At 51.6% G+C, this 24,644-nt stretch overlaps 1 protein-coding gene across 1 annotated transcript; it reads right to left on the reverse strand.

The window, feature by feature from the left end:
• Positions 1-571: 571 nt before the first annotated feature.
• RAB5C (RAB5C, member RAS oncogene family) lies at positions 572-22,723 on the reverse strand. The gene is made up of 6 exons (XM_061144022.1): positions 22,590-22,723; positions 5,139-5,392; positions 3,526-3,677; positions 3,201-3,323; positions 2,046-2,139; positions 572-1,493 (listed from the first exon to the last, which is right to left on the reverse strand). Exons 2-6 carry the CDS (start codon positions 5,302-5,304, stop codon positions 1,378-1,380), a joined length of 651 nt encoding a protein of 216 aa, XP_061000005.1. The 5' UTR covers positions 5,305-5,392; positions 22,590-22,723; the 3' UTR covers positions 572-1,377.
• Between the last annotated feature and the right edge of the window lie 1,921 nt (positions 22,724-24,644).

Here is a 24,644-nt window from a genome sequence, read left to right on the forward strand (position 1 = left end):
GCAGGGAGCAGCAGAGGGCCGGAAGGGCCCTACCATTGCTGAACTCCAGGACCAGCAGAGGGCCCCCAGAGAGACGGGGGACCAGGTGACTTGGATCTGATATGGGGCTGCTATGTTGGCCTTAGGACTAGCCAAGGTTCCAGAGGTCTTAAGTGTTCCTTCTTCTTCAGGGAAAAGGGTGAGAGGACCCCACTCCCTCACCAGACTAGTACAGACTAGTCAAGAAACCCCAAAGAGGCTCTTTCTGGTGTTTAGAGACCAGCTATTTTCAAATACAGACTGCACATACCCCAATAAAATCTGGAGGGGGTTGGGGAGAGGCAAATGCTGGACCCTCAACTTTCATCTTCAGATTCAGCCTCAGCTCACTCTTACCCCACGCCACCCGGTTAGAGCTGGTAACAGCTGGCCTCTCGGTTACCATGACCACCAACATCCCCTCACTTTAGATGGGGAAGAACGCTTTTGTTTAAGAAGATTTAGAGGTTCATGTGAAATTAACTTCAAGTAAGCTGGAGAGGCTATGGCCTGATAAACTCTGCCAGAGAAAGACAAGGAAGACAAGTGGGAGGTCGATCGATCGGCTGACTATATTGACAAGATACTGATTGGTTACATGTTGAAGAAAACATACAATACAAAATACAGAAAAAGTTGGTTCCATTCCCTCCCACTACCCCCCCTTACCCACCCACCCCCAAATACTCATCATCGTGATTTGGTCAGAACAGGGCTCAGAGCCAGAGGTCGGGGTGACCAAGGACGAGGGGGAAGAGGGCTGTGAGCAATGGGTTCGTGGCTGTCACAATAATGCTGTGGTAATGCTGTGGGTTCTCTCCCAGCTGTGAGTTGGGGGGTGAGGCGGGCGCTGCAGCCTGATGACTGCCAGCTGAGGGAAGAGCTGCCTCTCCCTTCCCTGGCCCCAAGGGCCTGCCCCGCCACCCAGAACCAAGCATACTCCAGACACAGTAAGGACATGGATGCTCCTGCTGAGCCCGCTGCTCAGCAAGAGGGGAAGAAGGGTAACTTATCCAACCCCTGCCTCCCCACACACCAGGGTGGGCGTGGAACAGGGGCACGTGGCTACTACCAGCAGAAGAGGGGGAGAGCAGTAGAAAGGGCAGGAAATGGGAAGAGCAGATCATATATATTAAAAAAGTGACTTAAGACTTAAAATTGAATTAGTATTTGTACAGAAAGGTGCAGGTGGAATAACTCACTCCGGCCTATGATCAAAATGATACGGAGAAATCATGGTGGACCCCTCCCCCTGCCCCCCCAGTGGTGGCCCGAGTCGTTAAGTGCGATTGGTTAGAGTGGATTCCAGTCGGGTCGTTGAGGCGGAGGAGGTGGGGGCAGTGGGCAGGCAAGGGGGGCTCAGTTGCTGCAGCACTGGCTCCGGCTGGCGGGGTTGTTCTCTTGGAGGTCCACGCCTCGGTTCCGGCCCGGAGCACCAGCTGCATTCTGGGGTTCGTTCTTGGGAAGCTTCTTAGCTGTTGGGAGAGGAACGGGAAGATGTGTGTTTGTGAGGGAACCCCAGCACTCTCCCAAGTCCACTTGGGTACCACCCAATCTGTGATACCCAGCATACTGATGGCTTCGCTTCTATGTGCCAAGTGCATAGGTCTTTCAGAAAACTGAGGCCAAGAGGGGTTAAATAAGAAAACTGAGGCCAAGAGGGGTCTCCCAGGACCACAGAGTTTAACAAGTGGGAGAGAAAGGATTCAAACCCACACAGGATGACTCTAGAACCAAATGAGCAAAAAAAAAGAAAAGAAAAAAAACTAACAAGTGGGTAGGGAGCTGGTGATGTAGTTTTAGATGGTGGTACAATAAAGGGTCTGGAAGTGAAGTGCTGAGACTTGGGCTCAGGTTTTAGAAATTTCTGGAGTGAACTATATTGACAGATTGAAAAAAAAAAACCAATTTTATCAAAATATTAAAAATGGTAAAAGATCTATTGATGAAGGGACCCTACAGACCTACGACAGGACTGCAAGCAAGTAATACACCCTGGCTGGGGGAGGGGAAGAGAGGCAACTTACCTATTGCCATGAAAATTTCATTCACGTTCATCGCAGTCTTTGCTGATGTCTCCATGAACAGCAAACTGTTATCCTCTGCATAGGCTTGTGCTTCCTGATTTGGACAGAGGTGAGAAAGTGAGTGGGAGGGAAACACTGGCAGGAGCTGAGACCCAGGAGAAAAATCGTCCCTGATTACAGTGTCTTCCATACAATAGAGACAATGCAGGGGTTTTCAGGCCTAAGGCTCCCCTGTTCTGAGTTCTCCACATCACACACAGCACCTCTCAGCTCACACACATCAGCAGATGTCTGACTCAGGTTTCCATGGGCCACAGTTCTGCCTTCTTATTCTTCAAAATTACTAGGCTAGAAAATACTTCTAGAAAGTTATCCTACAAATAAATATACTCGCACACTTGGACAAAAGTATGTGGATGTTGACTACAGCACTGTTTCTAGTCTTTTGTAATTACACACAACCTAGAAATCCATCAGGTGGGAACTGGTTAAAAAAAAAACACAGTATGTAAAGAGATTCATGGCCTGATGCAAAGAGCCAACTTACTGGAAAACACGCTGAAGCTGGGAAAGATTGATGGCAAGAGGAGAAGGGGGTATCAGAGGATGAGATGGTTGGATGGCAAACTCTATGGACATGAGTTTGAGCAAACTCAGGGAGATAGTGAAGGACAGGGAAGCCTGGAGTGCTGCAGTTCATGGGGTCGCAGAGTCAGACACAATTTATTGACTGAACAACAAGACTTGTGCATATTTTCCAGACAAGAAATTGAGAGGAAGTTGGGGGAAGGGGGACTGAGTTTCTAGGGTTAGAGACCCAAATTTCATCCTATATACTTTCCTGAACTGTTAAAAATTTCCAATGTGCGTGTGTTTAAAAAAAAAAGTTTTTTTACTGTTTTGTTAAAAAGTTAGTTTATAGAAAAAGTAAGCTGAAGCTTCTGCTGTCTACACACACACACACACACACACACACACACACACACCCCACCCCGATGGACACAGAAGGCAAAGCAGCGGACGACACTCCCTTTAGGCCGTGCTCGAGCTGTGAGGGGACTCAGACAGAAGCTCCCCTACCACCACCCGTGGCAGTCCTTCACAAAGCCTGAGCAGCCTGGGGAAGCCTAGTGGAGCCAGCTCGTCTTCCCCCACCTGGAACTCCACGGCTCTCTTGCTGGCCAGGTCTGCCTTGTTGCCTGCGAGCGCGATGACGATGTTGGGGCTGGCCTGCCTCTGTAGCTCCTTCACCCAGTTCTTGGCCCGGGCGAAGGTATCCTGGGGAAACAGGGCCAGAGCGTCAGCAGGACAGACTGGGCCTTTTGCCCACTGCTCACTGGAGAGGCTGGAGCTGACAGTGCCCAGGTGTCTAAGATGTCACCACCCTAAAGATTCTGGAGAGACGCCCGCCAACACCAGAGGAAATGTGCCCACACCCCAAACAGGAACAAAGGGTGGAGAAGCAAGAGAAAATCTTTACTGTGTTGGTGATGTCGTAGACCACGATGGCAGCCTGGGCCCCCCGATAGTACATGGGGGCCAGGCTGTGATACCGCTCCTGTCCAGCTGTGTCCCAGATCTCAAACTTGACTGTTGTGTCGTCCAAGCAGACGGTCTGTGTGAGGAAGGCCGCTGGAAGAAGGCAGGCGGTGTTACCAGGTGCGGAAGAACTGAGAGGACACCCCCACACATCTGTGCTGAGCCATCCAGGCTCTGGCGCTTAGAAGCCTGCTGCTGAGGGGGGCACCGAAAACCCCCAAGCTGGAGGCCAGAGCAGCTGAGCAAGGTGGCCGGAGCTGGTGCTACTGTGTATCGAGGGGGTAGGGGTTGCACAGGCTTTACAGACCCAGCCAGGTGGGAGTGGGAGGGGAAGGAAAGCTATTTCAGGAGCCCTCCCTGAAGGACAGCAGCCAGGGACAGCAGAGGAAGAGTCCAGGAGAAATCTGGCTCCAAGCACAAAAGGGTGGGCCCAACGCCCCTCCTCCGCTCTCCCATCGGAGAACACTCCCAGCCCCTCTGTCTGCTCCAGCCCAGGGGTGTCGCTGGCTTTTGGTGTCCTGAGGACTCTCACACGCTCAGCTATCCTGGGGAAGAAGGAAGTACACGCCGTGCTACTGCTAGGCAGGGGCTGGGTGACCGGCTTCCCACCACCGCCCCTGCCACCTCCAGGCACGCCGGCCGGCCGCCACCCTTGGCTTTGCCCTCGACTTGCTCCTGACTGGCTCCACCTTCAGGGAACACAGTGACCCTATCTTTGGCCGGAGGAGGCAGGGGAACACTCGGCACCTGTGTGTGTGCTTCAAAGGACGAGTCTTGGAGCTGGGACTGGCAGGCGGGAGCCCCAGCAGAGGACTGCGGGCAGCTCTGTGGAGGAAGCTGGCCCTCTGCGTCCACCCTCCCCACACGTCCCTGAGGGGCCTGGGCCCTGCCTCACTTCCCCCTCTCCAGCTCCTGACTGGAGTGCTGAGGAGGCAGCAGAAGACTGCTGACACAGCCCATTCTGTTTCCAGCTGCCTGGAAACCTCCTACCAACCAAGAGGGTAGAAAAAGCATGACTCAAGCCCAAGGTCGGCCCCAGCCCGTCGAGCAGTGTACTAGCCACTGAGGCAGGAGGCTGAGACCAGACCCTCACATGCCACATGCTAGGAAATCACTAGGAAATCAGTGACAGGCTCTGAGCTCAAGAAGGGCTAGAGGTCAGCTTCAGAAACACCAGCCCACTCACAAGGCCATTTCCCCATTCCGGGGTTGACGCACTGCCTGGTTGTGGTAAAAAAATAAGAATCCTCAGAGATCCAGATGGAGCCCTCCCGTCCCAGGTCGATGGGGGGTGTACCTTGGGCCACACAAGTAAACCAAGAGGTGGAACCAGGGGAGGAAGGCGATTTTAGACTCAGATTATTCTTACTAGATGTCTGCTGGGACACAGACACGGAGACCAGCTGCTGGATTCAATCCCAGGGCTTGGCGGAGGCAAGCTACTGCCGCCCGAGGCACGCTTAGCCTGTGGGCAGTCAGCATCCCTTCTCCTCGATGCCCGGGCATCTCCTCCACTTCCCTGAAACCGCCATCCCCGCCCTCGGGCCCACTCACCTCCAATTGTGCTCTCCTGGTACTCATGGAACTGCCCCTTGACGAAGCGGAGGACGAGGCTGGATTTGCCGACCGCGGACTCCCCCAGCAGGACCAGCTTAAACTGACAGATCTTGTTCCCAGCAGCTGGTCCGTTGGGTCGCGCTGCGCCTCCCCGACCCGCCATGGCCCGTCCCGCTGTAGTGGTACCAGTGAGCGTGGGGGCAGGGGCCGGTGCTATGCAAAGAGGCACTTAGTGGGGAGGGGGGCTCCAACTATAAGGGAGAGATCAGAAGTACTGGGTTAGTACAAAGACTGTGGCCCAGTGAGCCCTTCTTAAACCACAGGTCACTCCCTCCGCCCTCCTGGATGACCTGGCTGACTGCCTCCCCTCGCCCCCTACATCCTGCCCCTCTCTTCCAGAAGTTAGGACACGAGCCCTCACTAGGCTTACCCCACATCTCTTGGCCCTACAACCATCTGATGGTAAAGAGAAAAGTGGTCTCCCAACTCTAGGCTCACAGTTCTCAGCAAACACACTGACTTCCCAACCCCAGAAACGTACATTCACATACAAGTTAACACCCACAGGAAAGGAATGGGCATCTGCCAGCCTGGTGACTGATACATAAGTCAACAGGCAACATGGGGTACCAAAAACTGGCTCAGAAGATTCTAGGATCTAGCTCAACAAACAATGGACCTGTGGCCTGGTAGCTGAGATCACAGCCCACCTCTGTGCAAAGCCAGAGTGGGAGGTGAGGTCAACCAGAGGACGGGGAGTCCCGGTGGAAAGCATCTCAGACAAGGTGCTCGATCAACCTCGTGGGCCTTTGGGGACCAGGGCCTGGCCAGGTGCAAGTTGTTATCAAAAGAGTCGTTCTGTCCTGTCATCTCCAGAAGCACTGACCAACTTTCCCAATCTGAGGCTGGACTGTGTGCTGGAATCAAAGCTTCATTTCACTCCCTTCTCCTGAGCCTCTCCCCCGCCGCCCTCCACCAGCTCTCTCATTTCTGATGGCCCAGAAGTCTCACACACATTAAAAAACCAAACACACACAAAACCAAACACACACCGCAGCCAGCCAGCTCTGCTGGCAGTCAGAAGGGCTGTCGAATTCCCCTTTTAAATAGAGACTCGGTTCCATTCTCCACTGGCAGAGGCAGAGGGCGACGCGGAGGCAGGCAAGGGGGGAGGCGCGGATGGGCGGAGACAGACATGGGTGCCAAGACCTGCGTATCCCCCCACCCCACCCGGAGCTGGTGCTCCTACACTGACATCTGAGTCACTCTGTCAGTGGTGGCTGGGACTGAAAAGAAGGTTGAGGCGCCCATCTCCAGAAGCCTCTAGAAGACTTACACAGTACGTACACAGAATGTCTGACAAACGAGCACTGTGAGTAGGTATTGTATCCTGAAGACTCTGTGGGGCATCTGAACCTAAGCTGAGAAGAAAAGGTTTGGCTGAGACTACCCTTTGCAGACAGAGTCTATGCAGGAAGGGTTTCAGAGCAAGACAGCCCGACTGGCCCCTGAGCACGGGGAGCGCGTTCCCCGCCGGTCAAAGGAGGGGGTGTGAGTGAAGAGGGGGGTGTTTGTGAGAAGCAGTGGTCTGCGCGCATGTGAGCTGCAGGCACAAAGGGCCCGCTTTGTGCAACCTCGAATCGTTTCTCCACGTCCAAGTTCTCCCAGCAACTCGCTTAAAAAGTGAGCTTCAGGAAGAGTGATTCACTAACCAGGAACAAGAGTTTCCTTTCTGGACGGCACTAAAGGAAAAGAGGTTTGAAGTGGGGGCCACCTATTCCCCAAGAGTACACGGAAGGAAGTATGGGGGGGGGGTGTCCTCACTTAGTGACAAGAGATGCTAGTTTTGAAATATTTTCTAATTTCAGATGCTTTCTCTTTTCACCCCAGTCAATGATACTGGCAAGACCCTACACTGCACCCTCGAGGCCAGATCTGTGCTTTCGGCTCTTTTGTCGCCTTCCTCTCAGTGTTCTGAACAAACGGGGAATTCAAAGAGCGCTCACCAAATGAAATGGTTTTCAGAGACAGCTGATATTTACTGAACAACTGCACAACCAGCATCTCCTTTAAACTTTAAAACCATCTCCTATTTTTCAGATACATAGCCTGCTGCTCAGGTGTTAACTGCCCTGCTCAGGGTCACCCAGCATGTGGTGACGGAACCTGGACGCGAGCCACGGTCCCCACTGTACGGGGCACTGTGGAGGCAATGCCCTCCCTCTGTGGTTTTGAGTGGCTGGGTGAATGAGACTCTCCTTTTGTGGCAGTAGTTTGCTGGCCCAGCAAGGGTTGGCTCTGGCTGCCAGTCACAGTCACCCTGAAGCCCCTGTGTACTCTTGCCACCAGTGGGAGGAGCTGCCCAGGGCCAGGCGACAGCGACAGCGCAAAACCACAATGGAATTACAGGTGGGTTATTCCCACAAATCCATGTGATGCGTAATCTTGGCCCAGCAACAGAGTGTGGCTGGGGCACTGGAGAAGGAGGTATGGATGAGTGGGGAATGGGGAACAGGAGGTGAAGGCACAATTCCAAGAAAACCAAAGCAGCTGGGGCTGAGGGTTACTGGGGTGGGGGGTAGCCAGCACTCACAAGTCAAGAAAAATAGAGGTAACACTTAAGTCTTGCTCTTATCAAGCCCGTGGGTTTCCAAACCTGCCCAGACAACTGATTTTTTTTAAACAAGTCAGAAGAGACGTATAATTTTTATGCAGTGGGTCTCAACCCGGTCTACACAACAAAACCACTCGTGCAGTCAGCCCCTAGAGGTTCCGGTACAGGCTGGAGAAGGGCCTGGTGTCTGCATTTTTTTTTTTTTTTTTTGGTGTCTGCATTTTATAACTTGCTGCAGGTGCTCTGCCTGGTACAAACTGGCTGGGGACATGTTCTTCCTGGATGCCGGTCCTGCCTTGCAGAGACACCTGAGCAGGCGCACACAGCATTCTTTTTATGGCCTGCTGCCTCGTGGTTTTCTTGGCCCCGCTCAGTGATCACATGAGCTGAGGTCTTGAACCTTCCCAGACACTAAGGCACAGAGGAAGTTGATTTTGTCACCAAGGGCACACAGAGACATGGAGGAGCCTAAGACAGGCAAAGGCCATACTCAGCCCCCAGGAAGCCCTAGGCCCTCCCCTCCCAAGACTGGGGAATCAGAGATGGACCCCTTGGCAGGTGGTAAAGGTGACCACTGAGCTGGGCTTCTGTCTGGGAACCTTTCCTCCTGAACCAGCAGCTAGATTACCCACAGGTGCAGTCAAGTGGTGGCATTCTAACCCAAAATGACACAGTAAAAGTCAGTCTTCTTTTAGACCGAAATCTATCTAATTCTCTTGAAGAGCTGAGTTATGGTCAAAGTTTCTTATAAGATATAGAATAGGCCAAAACGTGTATGTGTGTGTATATATACAAAACCAGTTTCTCCAGCACCAGGAAAAACACATGAGTGGAATGAATTTCCTCCTGGATATTTTCATGAAGCTGCTGAAATGTGTAGAGCTTCAGACCCACTGCAAGGGCCTTTTCTCGCCATAACCCAGCCACCCAATACCCCCATGCTCCATATCAGAACTTGGTTCGTTCAGAGGCCACTAGAACAAGCACGACTTCCAGTCTTCAAGGGAATTGGGAGAGACTGTGAAGGCGGAGATACCCTATACCTTTCTCCACATGGCACATGCAAAGGCAGAAGGGATCTGAGCTCCTAAACACTCTGGCCCATGAACAGGCCTAACAGGTACATGCCCAGCCCAGCCTGAGACGGAGCAGGTAAGAGAAAGAGGAAAAAAAGAGCAGGATGCTGCTATTCTGACCTCTGGACACTTAGGTCTTGCTCAGTGCATGCACGCTTAGTCACCCAGTCGTGTCCGACTCTGCTATAGACTGTAGTCTTCCAGGCTCCTCTGTCCATGAAATTCTCCAGGCAAGAATACTGGAGTGGGTAGCCATTCCCTTCTCCAGGGGATCTTCCTGACCCAGGGATCAAACCTGGGTCTCCTGCATTGCAGGCAGACTCTAGTGTCTAAGCCACCAGGTCAGTGGATCTCAAACTTTTTTCCATCAGAATCACCCACCAGGTTTAGAAAATGGGCCTGACCAACCGAATCTAGAATCTCTAGGAGTGGAGTCTAGAAATCAGTGTTTTTAAAATAAGTCCTCTTTGGGATCTTCCGAGTGGTCCAGTGGTTAAGAATCTGCCTCCCAAAGCAGGAGACTCGGGTTCCATCCCGATCGAGGAACCCCACATGTCATGGGACAATAAGCCTGCACTCTGCAGCTACTGAAGTCCACACACTCCAGAGCCTGTGCACCACCATGAAAGCCCCAGCACGATGCAGCTGAGACCTGGAGCAGCCAAAAATTTAATTAATTAAAAAAACAAAAACATAACAACAAAAAATAAAATAAGTTTCCCAATAATTCCTTGGAAGTCCAGTGGTTAGGACTCAGCGCTTTCACTACCGAGAGCCTAAGTTCAATCCCTGGTCAGCGAACTAAGATCCCACAAGCTGTGAGGCATGGCCAAAAAACCAAAATAATAAAATAAAAATAAGTTCCCTAAGTGATTCTAGGTGGCTGATTTAAGCCCAAGAGTTGCAGTTGACACAGGAAGGAGGGAGGAAAATGAGACAGAAAGGCGCCCCCAGATGGGTACTGTGGACAGTACAGGTGAAGCAAGTTGGGGGTGGGGACTGGCTCTCGGCTTTACCCAACACCTGAAGCCTTCTCCAAGACACCAGATGCTGCTGGAATGTTGCCTCTCCCCCCAGTCTCCATACTTGAAAAGTTCACCTTTCCCTTCTCTAATCCATGAAGTCACCTACTTTATACACTCTGTCCTTCCTGGTAAAGAGTGAGCAATTCCAGCTGGTGGGTGTCTCTCGCACTTCCTGTTTGCTTCAGAGACTTCCTCTAGCTGAGAGTCCCGGCACAGCGTGGATAGTGAGCCGATTAGGGAAACCAGATTTCGTTTTGGCCAGAGGCTGGGCTGAGACTCTAGACTTTCTTACTCAAGGTTAGCCTTGAGGGTTGGGGGGTGCTGGCCAGTGACTCTTCAGCTATACTTTACTCTGGATAAAAGCATTCCTGAATATTTAACACGGTGAGAATTGGGCAAGAAGCCAGGAGAAGCAACCTGTTAGCTTAAAGAGAATGAGCAAATCAGGGAATGTAGGAAAGCTAATTAGGTTCAGAAGCTAAGGTGGGGGGGCGGGAACTTCCCTGGTGATCCAGTGGTTAAGAATCAGCCTGCCAATGAGGGGGACATGGGTTTGATCCCTGGTCTGGGAAGACCCCACAAACCTTAGAACAACTAAGCCCGTGCTCCATAACAAGAGACGCCACTGCAGTGAGAAGCCTGCACACCACAACTAGAGAAAGCAGCAGCAACGAAGACCCAGCACAGCCAAAAATAAAGCAAACACAGATTTCTTTTTTAAATCTAAGGTGGAAGACATTAAAAAGCTCAGATCAGCATGGGAGCTGATTCACCCCTAGACTTAAAAGCACAGGGGAAAACCAGAACCACCACGACTGGCATCCAGGACCAGAGGGCAGACTCACAGCAGGATTACCCAGGCCTCCAGCTGGTGGCAGATCCAGAAAGACAGGAGCCAAGATCCACAGGAGGTACCACGCCCTTTCCTAGACCATTAGCAGTCAGGACTTGGGAGGCCGAACTGGGTTTGGTTAAAGCCCGAGTGACCTTGGCCAAGTCAGACTAGTGGCCGCTGTCAGCTTCAGTCCCTTGTCCCTTATCTAGTAAATGGTATTACCTAACACCAATCACACCGTGCTGTTAAATGAAACAAGATTAAATGAAACAACACAAGGAGGGCAGGGCACAGTATCCTCCTGAAGGTGAGGGACTCGTGAACAGCAAGGCTGTTATACTACTAAGAGCCTAACTAACTAGCTTTGACTCACTGGTTGTCAAAGCTCAAAGCTTCTCTTCACAATTACAGAGGAGATGAAGGGGAAGCGAAGTGACCTGCCCAGGGTCACAGCCGGGTGGTGGCAGAGCCCGAGCCCAGGATTATAACTCCAGCAAGGCTCCCCCATCAGAGACAGAAAGCCCAAGGATATTAATAATGTCATTACATCCACCAAGAGTAACGGAGCCACCAAAATACGGCTGTTAACTGTGGAAAAAGGAGTTTTGTATCAAACTAAACAAAAACATGCTGTTGGAAGGAAAGTCCTGCATCTTGATTTGAGAGGTAGACACAGGAATGTCTGTTGTTGTTCAACTCTTCTGCGTCCCCAGGGGCTGCAGGCTACAGTCCATGGGCAAGGGCTTAGGCTGCAGCCCACATCCCACAAGGTCACAGAGAGTCAGATGCAACTTAGCAACTAAACAGCAGCTGCAGCAGGACGGTAGCCTGCCAGGCTCTCCTCTGTCCATGGGATTCTCCAGGCAAGAGTACTGGAGTGGGTTGCCATTTCCTTCTCCAGGGGATCTTCTCAACCCAGGGACCAAACCTGCATCTCCTGCATTGACAGGTGGATTCTTTACCACTGAGCCACCAGGCGCACCCACATGGATGTCTACACATGCAAAAATGCACTTAAGACTTGTTAAGTTTCACTGTATATAAGTTACATGTCAATGAAAAGATTTAAAATGCTGCTGGTACAGAATTTTGCATACAGCAATGAAAACTTAAAGTTTAGAAATATGAGACCAATCTAACTCCCCTATAGATAAAATATTTTATATTTTAGTATTACAAAATGCAGAGTAAAGACAATCAAAAAAATGCTGTCTGAATTAGAAGAGGACCAAAAGAGAGCAAAGATACCCAAACAAACAAGAAGCAAGATAGCAAGATTCAACATAAACAAATGTGCCTGCTGCATACATATTAAAAATATACTTATGGTTTGTACTTAATTGTGGGTTAAAGAATTTTAAGGTTGTTTTATTAAAGCTTCATGGAAAAGCCGACGCTGATGTCTTTTCAGTGTGGAGAAAGAGTTTACAGCGGTGTGACTCTGCACTCCCCAAGCAGTCCAGAGAGAAAAGGATTTAGGGGTGGACTCAAAGAGAGGCATGTCCTCCCTGCGTGACCACTGGGAACTGCATGGAATCGCCTCACCGAGGGCCTGAGTCTCATCTGGAGTGTGTAACAGAAGAAGCTGGGCCCTGGAAGCCAGAAGCTTAACAGCACACGCAGGCTGAGATCTGGGGAGAATGTGACGGTTATGTCGGGCCCGGGCTGCAGTCTCATTCCACAAGGAAGGAGGGGGCTTAGGGGAGACGGAAGCAGGAGGAGAGGGAAGGGGTGCTGCCTTTACAGTCACAGCACGTGACTCCCTGTCCAGGGGACAGGGAGAGAAATCACCCCAGAGGGGGACTCAGAGGGAGTGAGAGGGGAGGGCCCTACTGCTGTGACAGGCCCTGGAATCTGCCCCAGCCCGCCCAACTCCCTCAACCTGGAGCAGTTTCCCCTCTTCCCTTCCAACGGGGAGACTCCACGGGGTTGGGGGCCTAGACCCCTGCACCGCAGTGAGGCTGTGAGCACAGGGTCCACTGGGTACACCAACACCTGCAGAAGGGACCCGCAAGCAGGGACACCAAGAGGCTCACACCCTGGTTACACGTGACCGCGCGGGCCTGCCCCTGTGTCTGGAGCTGTGCCAAGGAGCAGCCCGGAGGGAGAGAGCGAGGCCGTTCCTGCAGCCCTCTCCCTGGTGGGGGAGGCCGGCGGTGTCGCTCAGCACAGATGCCAGGAGGAGCTGGGTGAAAGCCACCCCGGAGGTCGGAGCCCTGGCCTCCCCACGTCCGGCCCCAGCAAGAGCCCCAAGAAATCCTCCCCTGAGCTCCAAGCTGCTTTCTCAGCCCTCGACCACAGATGGGCTCCACGGAGAGGCGGATGAGCAGAGTCAGCGCTGGATGGAAACCTCCAGGCCGTCTCTTCCTATGCCCATGGGGAGAAAGGCTGCTGAGGGGCGGGGGCTTATCTACCGGGATCTGCTGACACGGCCCGGCCAGTGTGCCAGTCCATACCATCCATCCAAGGGCCCCAGGCCCCAGGGGCAGCGTGAGGGTTCTCTGCTGGCCACTTGGGTGGCAGGGTGGTGAGGAAGGCCAGACAGACAGGGGTCTGCCTGCAGCTGCACCAGCTAAGGTTTGTCCTGCCTACCGATTTGAAGAGGCCCCGGGGGCGCACGGGCCTACCACTGCCACTCCTAAGAGACTCTCTCCCTAAGACGGCCTGGCCTCGTGCTCGGCACACCTCAGTCCTCAAGGCTATGTCAGAATCTCTGGCCCCATGTAGGGCAGCTCTCTAAGAAGCCTCGAGCAAAAGCCCAACTGGAAGTCTGACGCTTTTTTGGTGGCACAAACCCCTATGCATCCAGCTACAGCGGAGGGGAGATGGGACCAAGGCTGTGTGGTGGCTCCCCACCCTCACCCCCATCCTCAGCTCTTCACCTGCCAGGGCCAGGGGGAGTGCAAAGAAGAGAGCCCGGCACGCTTCCTCAGCTTCCTCCCTCATCTCAGCCTATACCTGCTGTGGCCCCAGGATAGAGTCTGAGTCACACGAAGCCAGTCAGAATGGGTGTAGGATACTGACCGACCCACAAGCCTCACGATTCCTCTGTCTGAGCTGTTCATGCTCTTACAATTCATTTCCTAAGACAGCGCTAACTAGGATCTTAACAACGCAGGGCCCACTGAGTCCTCTGTCTTAGGAAGGTCTCCGTAGGGGCCAGGAGTACCTGCCTGAACAGCGGCTGCTTCCACAGCTGCCCCAGGCCCAGAAAAGACTCCAAAAACCTTTGCTGAAAGTCAGGGTCATCAGCAACACCTGCCTACCGAGTTACTCATACCAACAACTGACACCTCTCACAAACCCTTCCTGTCTTTAATAAAAAAAAAAAAAAAAAAAAAAAAGGAAAGAAAGAAAGCCAGTTTAAGTTACTGCCGCCCCTTTGTTTTGCCCTTAGCTCCTCAACAGACAGCACAGGGCAGAGGTCATGCTTCACAGGCAAGCAGGGGAAAAGAATCAGGTATTAGATCTAGCAAACCAAATTCCTCCTGCTCAGACATCCCACACGCTATGGTCAGAGGCTGCCCAACCACCAAGAAACAAGGTCAAAGTTCCTGCTGTGGGGTCTGAGGGATGATGGCTGCTCCAGGGAGCCTGCATGCCAAAGAACAGTATTTTAGGCTGATCTCTCCTTTGTTAAATTTCTGTCGAACAAAATGTCGATGGGTGAGGGGAAGAAGTCAGGCAATGCATGGGTCTCAACAGGTTTCAATGAGTGAATCACACTTCTATTTCATGGCCCCATTTTCATGACTGTGGTGGGTGGCAAGAGGCTGGAGAACTTGGGGGCTTGAGGGCTGGAAGTGAGAAAGTGAGAGAAACTAAGGGCATTGTTGCAGATGAAATGATCACAATATAAAATTCTCAAAGTCAGACTATGGGTTTCCCTTTGTTTTAACAGCACATAACATCAAACCTGACGCACAGTGGGTGTTTATCAGTGTGGTGAACCAAGCCTGTGATGCACATACTAACTGGTTAGGTCTGGCGAGCGAACAGGGCAGCTCAAGGCTGCAACACACATCCATCTGCCATACGGTTCATATCCCTCACCAGAGCCATAGCCCAGAGGAAGAGACGCTTCCGCACCCCAGATAGAACCTCTTAGGTTCCATCTGCACAGGGGTGAAAAGCACGAGGGCTGGAGTCAGACAAACTTCAAGTCCTAGAGTTGCCAGTTCCTAGGGTGAAGTCTGCACTGCATCACTGAATCCACATCCTCACGTGCAAAACGGAGATTAGCACCACCCATCTCCCAGGACTGCTGGGGAAAGGATGCACGAAAGACCAAGGGCTTGAGGGCGAGCTGATGCAGAGAGAGCTCTCCCTGTAAATGTTTGTGGCGGGGAGGTCCCAACAAAGTGGAGTCCTCAATCAAACGTCCCATTATTCACGTATTGCTTTTTGCTTCCAGTTGCCCAGGACCCCATTTATCAGTGCCCCTCATCTGGAGAGCATGCTGAGGAGGAAAACAGCTAATACTTCTGTTCCTCTCCCAAATGCCTATGCTGAAATGCTAATGCCCACTGGGATGGTGTTTGGAGGTGGGGCCTTTGGGAGGTGAGGCTGTGAGGGCAGAGCCCTCATGAGTGGGATGAGTGCCCTTTTATCAATGAAAGAGACTCCCAGAGAACTCCCCTGCCCCTTCCAGCACGTGAGGATACTGCAAGAGGTGGGCAGTCTGCAACCTGGAAGAGAGCCTCCACCAGAACCCAACCATGCTGGCCCCCTGATCTTGGACTTGCAGCTTCCAGAAGTGTGAGAAATAAATTTCTTTGTTTGTAAGTCACCCAGTCTGCTGTAATTTTGTACAGCTGCCCAAATGGACTAAGACAACAACTTCCCCCAGTGCCTGAGAAAAAGGACCAGCTCACTGCTAATGTCCTCTGTCCTGTAAACAACCCTAACCTTGTATTCTCTGGAGACTGACTTCCAAAGCCAGAAGAACAGAGGGTGGGGACGACCACCACTGTCCAAAAAAAAAAAAATCAACATTGAGTGAAAGCCCCCAACCACGCAAACAAGAGCTCTTTAAAAAAAATAAAAGGCCCACAACATGAAATCATGAAGCCCAAACGCCGTTCCTTCCATCTCAGAGCCTCTTTCAGGAAAGGGAAGAAGTAGTTCAGTTGTGGGGAGGGGGAGGGGACAGCGCTAGGACAGCTGACAAAGACACCAGAGTTCCTTTTAAAAAACCAGGCTGCAAGTGCTAGAGATTTGGAAACTGGTGTCATTAATCACCACAGCCTTCAGAGCCGCTCAGAGAGCAATCTGATGACAAGGAGAGTAGCCAGGGTTCGGGAGGCCACCCACGCCCTCCCCCACGCCTGGGATGCTTCTGACAGAGCCACCCGAAGGGGACACACATGGAGCTATGAATAGAAGGCAAGAGGCTTGTAAACCAACTCCTGTTCAGATCCCAAGTTAGTGTTCCCAGCAGGGCTCAGGTTACACATCTTCAGAGGGATGACAGTACAACGGAAGGATTTAAGCTATTCAGTGATTCAGGATCACAGCTCAAAGTGACAGCCTGCCCTGAGCCTGCCTGGAGCCACAAACTCTGTGTGAGCCCTCCCAAAGGGGAGGTCTGTTTCTGAATGACAGCAATAGAAAGCTGGCCTGGACCACAGGGACTCGCCTACCAGACTCAAGAGTTCTGGAGGGTTTGGCTGGAGAACTTAGCACCTGAAATACAGGAATAATTATGAACCTCATCCTTCCAAATGGATAGCAAATTCCAAAGTAAATACCAAATCCGACCATTTTGGGCTCAGTCGAAAAGCATCAGGCAGAGGGTAGGAGAAGTATGGAGAAGCAGCCGCTGGCCACTGGGGTCAGCTCCCAGAAGTCTCCCGGGGAGGATATCCCAAGTGCAGCTCCACCTCACCTACCCCTGGAGGCTTCAGCAACTATGACTAACCATCAAGAGGAGAAATAACTTGAGCCCAACCATATAACTCCATATCAACACAGCTGAGAGGAAGCGTTTGCTAAAAAGGAGGGGCCCTGCAGAGCCAGCTGATTCTAGGACCAGGGCAGGAAACACATAAGGTAAGCCTGAAGCACCTTGCAGTGCCAAAAAGTAAGGAAGTGCTTACAGAAATGAAAACCAAAACACCCCGAGATGATGGGGGTAGGTCAAAGGGAGCTGAAAGAGCTCCCAGGGACCAAAGCTGGGACAACTTGAACAATAAAGTAGCACTGGATTATAAACCACAGTGTAAAATAAACACCCATGAGTCCATACTGATTTAACTAATTGAATCCATAAATGGGGGAGAACAGCCAAATCTTTTGTGTACAAGAATTTGAAATAACCCATGTAGATCCTCTGCCCGGGAGGCGAGGAGCATAACTCCCCACCTCTCCAGTGTGGACTACTCAGAGGGACTTCCTTCCAAGGAGGACAGCACGAAAAGGGGCAGGGGAGATGATAACTTGACAGCGGGAAAGCCCGACAAACATCACCTCAGCCGGGCGACCAAAGCTGATGCTGACAGTATTAAGTCAGGCAGACTGTACGTACCCTTGATATGATGTGGTGAGAATGGCACTTTAGCTCTGTGGTCTTCCTCCCCAAAACCCATAACCCCAGTGTAACCATAAGGAAAATATTAGACAAATCCCAACTGAAAGATATGCTATAAAATATCTGACCAATATTCCTCAAAACTGTCATGGTCATCAAGAACAAAGAGAGTCTAAGAAAATGTCACAGCTGAGAGGAACCTATGGAGGTATAACAACTAAAGGTAATGTGGTGTCCTGTATGGGATCCTGGAACAGAAAAAGAACACTAGATAAAAACCAAGGAAATGTGGGATTTCCCTGGCAGTCCAGCGGTAAGATTCTATGCTCCCAATGCAGGGGGCCCAGGTTTAATCCCCGGTCAAGGAACTAGATCCTACAGGCTGCAACTAGGAGCTTGCATGCCACAGCGAGGATCGAAGATCCTGTGTGCCACAACTAAGACCTGGCACAGCCAAATCAATCAATTAATTAATTTTTATAAAAAAGGCAACTGTGAATAAAGTGTGGACTTTAGTTATTATACACATAAATGGTTCATTAATTGTAGCAAATGTACAATACTAATGTAAGATATTAATCACAGTGGAAACCATGTGGGAGCGGGGGATGGGAGGGTGCAGTTTGGGCAAAAACTCTAGGACTTTTGTAATTTTTCTGCTGACACCACTTTCTCAGGCCCATTCTTACTCAAGAATGAGCCTTGTGCAGACATGCAAGCGAGGACCCAGGGACCAGAGCTGAGTTCACTTCCATCAACCCTTGCCAAACCCTGGCCTGGGGTCAGTACTGCCTCGCCACCGCACACAGCCACCGGGGCACAGCGACCAGGTACCCAGGCGCTGGGAGGTGGTCAGTGGACCATGGATGGCCATGGCCATGCCCTTTCCCAATGAAACCTTGCGCGGGATGTGGCTATCTGGAGAGCTCCACCCTCTAGAAATTGAGTTGGTGACCTGTCTCTGCCCCCTCTATCATTTGTACCATAGCATTCATCCTGTTTAGCTGTCTGCTTTCTCATCTCTGAGCAACTATGTGGAGGTTGGAAGAAGAAATGGATCAGAGGGATGTGAGCGTGAATCCCAGGTTCACCGCATCCTCGCTGGGTGAGTTAGAGGAAATGGGCTGCCATCTGCTTCAAGGGCAGGTCTGAATGTCTGCCCTTTCCTTGGACAACCACAGTGGGGGGCCTGCTATGCTGGGTGCCAGGATGGCACAGAGATAAAATAGGACATGACTGGCGCCCCCACGGGGCTCATCCGCTAGACAAGGAGGCAGACAGAAAGCAATGAAAGGAAAGCACAAGGAAGAGGAAAGCCCTCAGACTCCTTCAGGGGAGGAGGGCTTCACAGGGAAGTGATGTTCCAGCTGTGCTTTGAGAGAAAAGTTGGGCGACACGGCTCACAGGCGGGAGGCGGAGAAGGGCCTTCCACGCAAAGGGAAGAGCACACAGTTCACCCAGAGATGGGGTGAGGAGGGACCCGAGCACAGACTTTCAATATTCCCCCTGCTCTGTGACTCACTCCACCATAACCTGGGGACTGAACGCAGTCAGTCTGTCCTTGCACACAGGAAGCACGATTCAAAAATGTAGCTTTTATTTGGATGATTGTTCCTATATACAGGAGATGGGATAGTTACTCTGAAAACTAACCTGCTACAGTACCAAGATATTAACGCAGAGGACTTCTTAAGAAACACTCCAAAAAAAAAAAAAAAAAGAAAGAAATACTGCAGTTCTACTCTGTCAAGGCTCTTGAAAGCACTATTACCTGAGTTGGGGGACATCCTAGTTTACAAATCCTATCTGAAATGATACTTCTCAGATGGTCCCAACAAAAGTACCCCTGACTCAACTCAGGCGAGAGAAAATGCAAAAGCCCAGAAATCTGGGAACTGAACCCAAAGCAGCCTGCAGCAACGAAAATATTGTCCTCAAGTTTCCTGTTTTAGCTTAAACATATGCAAACTTTGCATTCCAATCTATAATAGATTCAGGATTGTTTGAGTATAAAAACGTCTAAAACTGAGTAAGACTGAAGTGCCTAGGAGATGCAAAGATCCATGGTTCTAAGTACGCAGTGGGTTTGAGAACCTCCAGTGGGAGGAGCAGAATCATGGCCTTAGCGTTCTCTTCTGTAAAATGGGAACACAACCTACATCAATTCTGTTCCCCATCCACGGAACGAGACAATATGGCAACCATCCAGCCAAGCACCAGGCATCACAGTAAAAACTGGCAGAAACACTGGCTCAGAATCCTAGGGATAAATTACGATGTACCTTCAAAACCCCATGGACCTTGTGAGTATCTATTCTGTGCCAGGGAACAGACTAACTTCTTTGTCCTCTTTGTTTCCACTTTGGCAAGATATTTTGTATCCCCATTTTACTGGAAGAAAGAGAGGCTCAGAGAGGTCAAGTGACAAGTCCAAGGCCACACAGCTGGTACATGAGGGAGCCCAGATGACAACTCAGGCCTGGTTGACTCTAAAGCTCTCGTGCCCTCCACCCCACCATACCACCTCTGTTTACCAGGCAAAGGTTAGAGGAAGAAGGGTCCTTCTGAGAAGTACTTGGTTCATGGGGCTGAATTTAAATTTCTGACCTTATTCTGCGTTTCCATGTAAACTCCAGTGAAAGGAGCCCCTGGTGGACAGTCATATTCTTCCCACTGTGAGCAGTAGGCAGCACCAGGGGAGAATCAGGAGGCTAAGCAGAGGCCAGCTCCACCAGCTCTCTGCGTCCTTCACCCTGCCCAGAGGGACCATCAGACCACTCACTTTTGCTTTCATTTTCTAGCCATCATGACTTTCAGATTCCCAAGAAATTAATGGCATGCAGATGCACCCAAACTCTTAGGCCCTGAAGGGTCCTGACTTGGGACTCATAACTGCCATGGTCCCCAGAAACAGAGGTGAAAGAAGACAGGAGGGTAGGGTGAGGGTGGGGAGGAAAACCAGACTCAGAGGAGGGTGTCACTGGTGAGGATGCTAAAGGGTCTGCACCTGGGCCACTGCTTGCCCATCCGAATGCCCAATCCTTCCAAAAACAGACCAAAGGAGGACCCCCTATTTGGGAAGATGAGGCACATCAAATCCCAAAAGAGACCCAGCTTGACCTTCTTCCGACTGTGTAATCTAAGGCTAGCCACTTAAGTTCCTTCAGCATCGTCTCTAAAGTGGAGATACAATTCCCACGATCTTCCAGCACTCTTGTGAGGAACATGTGTGAAAAGAACTTGGCAACTTTAAACTGATTTATAAAAAATTAGTTGTTACCACCCTTCCACGGTATAAAGGCAGAAAAAGGCCTACTGTTTGTAAGAGTCAAGACAGGAGACGAAGGGCATCAGAGGGGATGGGCTTCTGTCCCACACACAGCCCTCCCTCTCTCTGCCAAGCAGTGTCAGATCTCTGCTTGGACTCTGTAATCTCTGGATGACAGAAGTGCCTGCCTAACCACCCAGGGCACTAATGCCTTCCTGTCTCTCTGAAAGGGAGAGCTTCTCCTTCAAAAGCCTGCTTCAGAATCAGAGCTGGGAGACCAAGCCTAGACAAAGAAAGTTCCCTCAGAAAGCTAGCCAGCCTCATCCCAGGACTCCCAGAGTTCCAGAAGCTACACCCCAATACTGAGGAGGTAAGTTTGGTCAGAGACCAATGACCAGCAAGTAGCCAGCTTCTCTGGCTTTGCCCCTGAGGAACACAGACTGGCCGGACTAGAGAAACTAGGTTGGTCATAGAAGTCTCCAGCAACCCTCCAAAGAAGTTCAGAGGGACACAGAGAGAGCTTGTGACCTGCCTGTTGACACTAACAAGGTTTTTTTGTTGTTCAATAAAAAATGAAATAAGTGCATCCTAGGTCTAGCTCGCAAGTTCGTAGGAGTCAGACACTGTCCAAAACAGGTCAAAAAGATCTCAAGGCAAAACAACTGGAATACTTGTAAGGAGCATCCAAGGGCAGTAAAGATGGCCCAGAACACTGAAGAGCTTCAGAAATTCCCAAAGATTGCATGGTCTTCCCTCCCTTCTGCCACTGTTGATAGCAAGGGTCAGTCACGGCCTTCAGAGTCAGGCTGCACTCATTAAGGTACAGTCTCTGGCCTGTACTTTGGCCACATAACAAAGAACCTCCCAGCTTGGTCTGAGACAGCAGCCATTTCACACACCTAAGTCCTAAGCAGTGGACAAGGATCAGATGTCAGTCCAGGCTGTCTCTCGGAAAAGCTAGGGGAAATCAGCACTTTCTGGCATGCGTGGGAATTCCTTGGGCTACAAAAAATCAACACATTAAGAACCCAGAGGTGCTACCTGTGACCTCAACTTAATTCTCTGTAATCTATGATTTACGTGATCAAGCCCAGAGGGGAATGGAGATAGACCCTGGGACTGAAAGTGGTGAGACGTGTTGATCAAGGAGGTAAGTGTACTTGTATAGGGATGGGAAAGAGATAGCCCAGGACTCTTTAGTTCCAGACTCCTTATTTTTGGTCTTTTCCCTTTTCCCTAAAGACCAACAGACAGCAGTCCCAGGAGGAGCAGTCCCCTCTGAGGCAGCTTGGAACCACTCACGTGCTCTGGGAGGACAGGGCTGGGACTCCAGCAAGTGGGGAGGAGGAGGGGAGAGAGAAGATAATGAATGGGCAGAGCCACCCTGATCTATGTGATCTGTAGCTAGGATTGAGCAAACCTCAGCTAAATTGTTCAGAGGCAGGAAGAGTGAGCGATACACTCAAGAGAACAACACAACCAGAGGACAGGGGCTGAGGGGGCGAGACAAGGAGAAGACAGCTCATTCCTAAAGAGTGTTCCAGACTTTAAACTCTGCTGAGATCCTGGGTGGCTCTCTGGCTTCAGGAGAGAGAGGAAGTTAAGGAGTTGTGGCAGCAGTCTCACCCAGGACCCCCACCCCCACCCCGCCCCAGCCCCAGGAAATCGAGATAAAATTCTTCCAGGGCTGGAGGGACAACTGTTTCTGTGGGATGGAGAGTGGGACACAGAAAAAAGGCGACAGACAACACTCCGGGCTACCTCTAAAAGAGAAGGAGAACAAGATCCTTCACACCTGACAAAGATTCCTCCAATTCTGGGAGCAGAGGGAGAGGAACTTAGGGTCTCTCCCTCCCACAATCGGACCAGACACACCACAGAAGAGCCACAGATATTTCCAAAGGCTCACGAAGGGCAGATAAGGGAAGGAAAGAAGAGACCCCCCAGCTTTGGCTCGACGCCTGGGGAGTCCCTTAAGAAGGGGCTACGGGTCGGGGGAGGGATCAGTATCTCCCTAAGCCAGGGTTGGGCGGGAGGAAAGGCTGCCCCGGAGAGGCTTCAACACGAAAGAGACACTGGTTCCCAGGTCAGGCACACTCACGGCGGCTCCGGGGCGGCGGCGTTACTTGGGGCCGGGTCTCGGACAGGCTCCGCTCCTCTCCCCCCGGCGGTGTCCCAGGCTCCGGCCTCCACTTCCGCCTTTCAGCCGCTCCGGATCCGGATCTCCACCTCTGACCCGCCCCTCAGTACTCTCAGGTGACTGACAGGGCGGAGAGACCAATGGGAGGTACTCTAGGCCGACTCACTGGCCGCGCCGGCTTAGGGTGAGGGAGAGGCAGGAGAGAGCGCGCGAAGGGTGGCGGGACTTGTAGTTCGCAGCTTTGGGAGGAGTCGGTGGCAGCCTGGGACTTAGGCTTAGGGTGGAGCCGGCTGCCGGCTAGGCGGAGCCCGGCCGGGAACTTTTTAAGGCCAGGCCTGCCGACCGCGTCATCGCGGGTTCCTGGCGCCCCGAGGGGAGTCGAGTGGCAGAGCGTTGCGACAGGGCAGAAGGCTGTGTGTGCAGAACTGGGAAAGGAAAAACATGGTGTGAGTGAATATGCACGTGAGGCTGCGTGGACCAGTCTTCAGCATTCGCTAGCCCAGAGAAGTCTCTCGGCGCTTTAAGGCCAAGTCAGTTCTGGTAGTCCGGCTGTTAGGGACTTTCTGAGATGGGAAGATGATGGAATCGTTATCAGAAGGGCTCTCTGGAGGGTACTGGGTGGAGAGAGCTCTATTGCCCAGCTGTTAACCAGGATGCTTCGCCTTTGGCTCAACCCCAACCTCCGCCTCTGCCCTGCCTCTCCCCTCCCCAACCAGAACCTCCTCTATTCTCTGATGCCAAATACAGAACCGGATCACTTCTGCCTTAGCTCTCCCCATCCTTCCATAAATGCAGATTGGAACCACTTCTGTTTGCCCCACTTTGCCCTTCATATGGATCAGCACTATTTCTGTTTTTTCTGTTCCTGTGGTGTGCTTCAGTCTGTGGGGTTGCAGAGTCAGACATGGACACGACTTAGTGACTGAACAACAACACAGTATGAATTAGGACCATTTCTGCTTCTCCCCACCCCCCCCCCCCCCCCAATGACGCCTCAGCACAAACCAGTATCTCTTCTACTTCTGCATCCCATCCCCAGGGACACTACTCAGAAACTGTATGGAATCCAAGCTCACCCCAGAGACAGCCATGGGCATCGTTCCTATGCTACCAGCCAACACCAATCACACTTTGGAACCTGAGCTGGAGAATCGACCTGGCAACCTCTCTGGGACAACCTGCTACAAAACTGCCCACATCTAGTTCCAACTGGTCACCAGGGTGACTTTTTCTAACAGCATCCATAACACCCACCCCTGCAGTGGTCATCAAAGTAGTGAAAACTCAGAAGGAGGAGCAAGCTTAGGAGAGCAGAGGGGATGGGGCAGAATGGGATTCCTAGCAGGTTCTTGATTGGTGACAAGTGTTTCCTCCAGACCCTGCTGTACCTTGCCTGCAAGAAGGACAGGATCAGTTACTGTAGGATTGGTGGGGAGTCCCTTGGGCCACCTTTCCAGGGCTGGAGGTGTACCTGAGTCAGGGCTCTGTCCCTCCCACACACTGTCTGAATCTGTGGCTCTGACCAGGTTGGGGGGAGGGTGGGTATAACGGGCCCATAGTGACTCATTAAGGTTTCTGCCTCATCCCAGGGGCTCCTGGTGGCGTGAATGTGGTGCCAAGTGGATTGGTTGGCACCTTTGCCCTCCTAGAGACAGTAACAGGGCCCTGGGGTACTGTGTGGGAGTGACTATCATGTAGGCTCCTCCAAAGCCCTGGAGCTATCACACCAGCCCCCAGAAACAGCCAGAGCCAGCAACTACAAAAATAAAAGAGTTTATTTCCTATCCAAAAGTGAGCCCAGGGTGGTGGGTGGTTAGGAGAGCTGGAAACCAGGGTGCATGTTCAAGAAGGCCCTGAGTGAGACCATGTTGGAAGTGGGAGAACAGGCATGGCTGAGGTCTAGGGGTGGGGGAAGGGAAGGAGTGCTGCTGGGACTGTTTCAGGTTGCTGGCAGCAGAAGAGACCACTTTCAGCTTCGGCCTGCAGAGAGACATAAACAGAGATGTGGACAGGCCC

This window comes from Dama dama, chromosome 5 (genome assembly GCF_033118175.1).
Source record: "Dama dama isolate Ldn47 chromosome 5, ASM3311817v1, whole genome shotgun sequence".
Classification (NCBI taxonomy): Eukaryota; Metazoa; Chordata; class Mammalia; order Artiodactyla; family Cervidae; genus Dama; species Dama dama.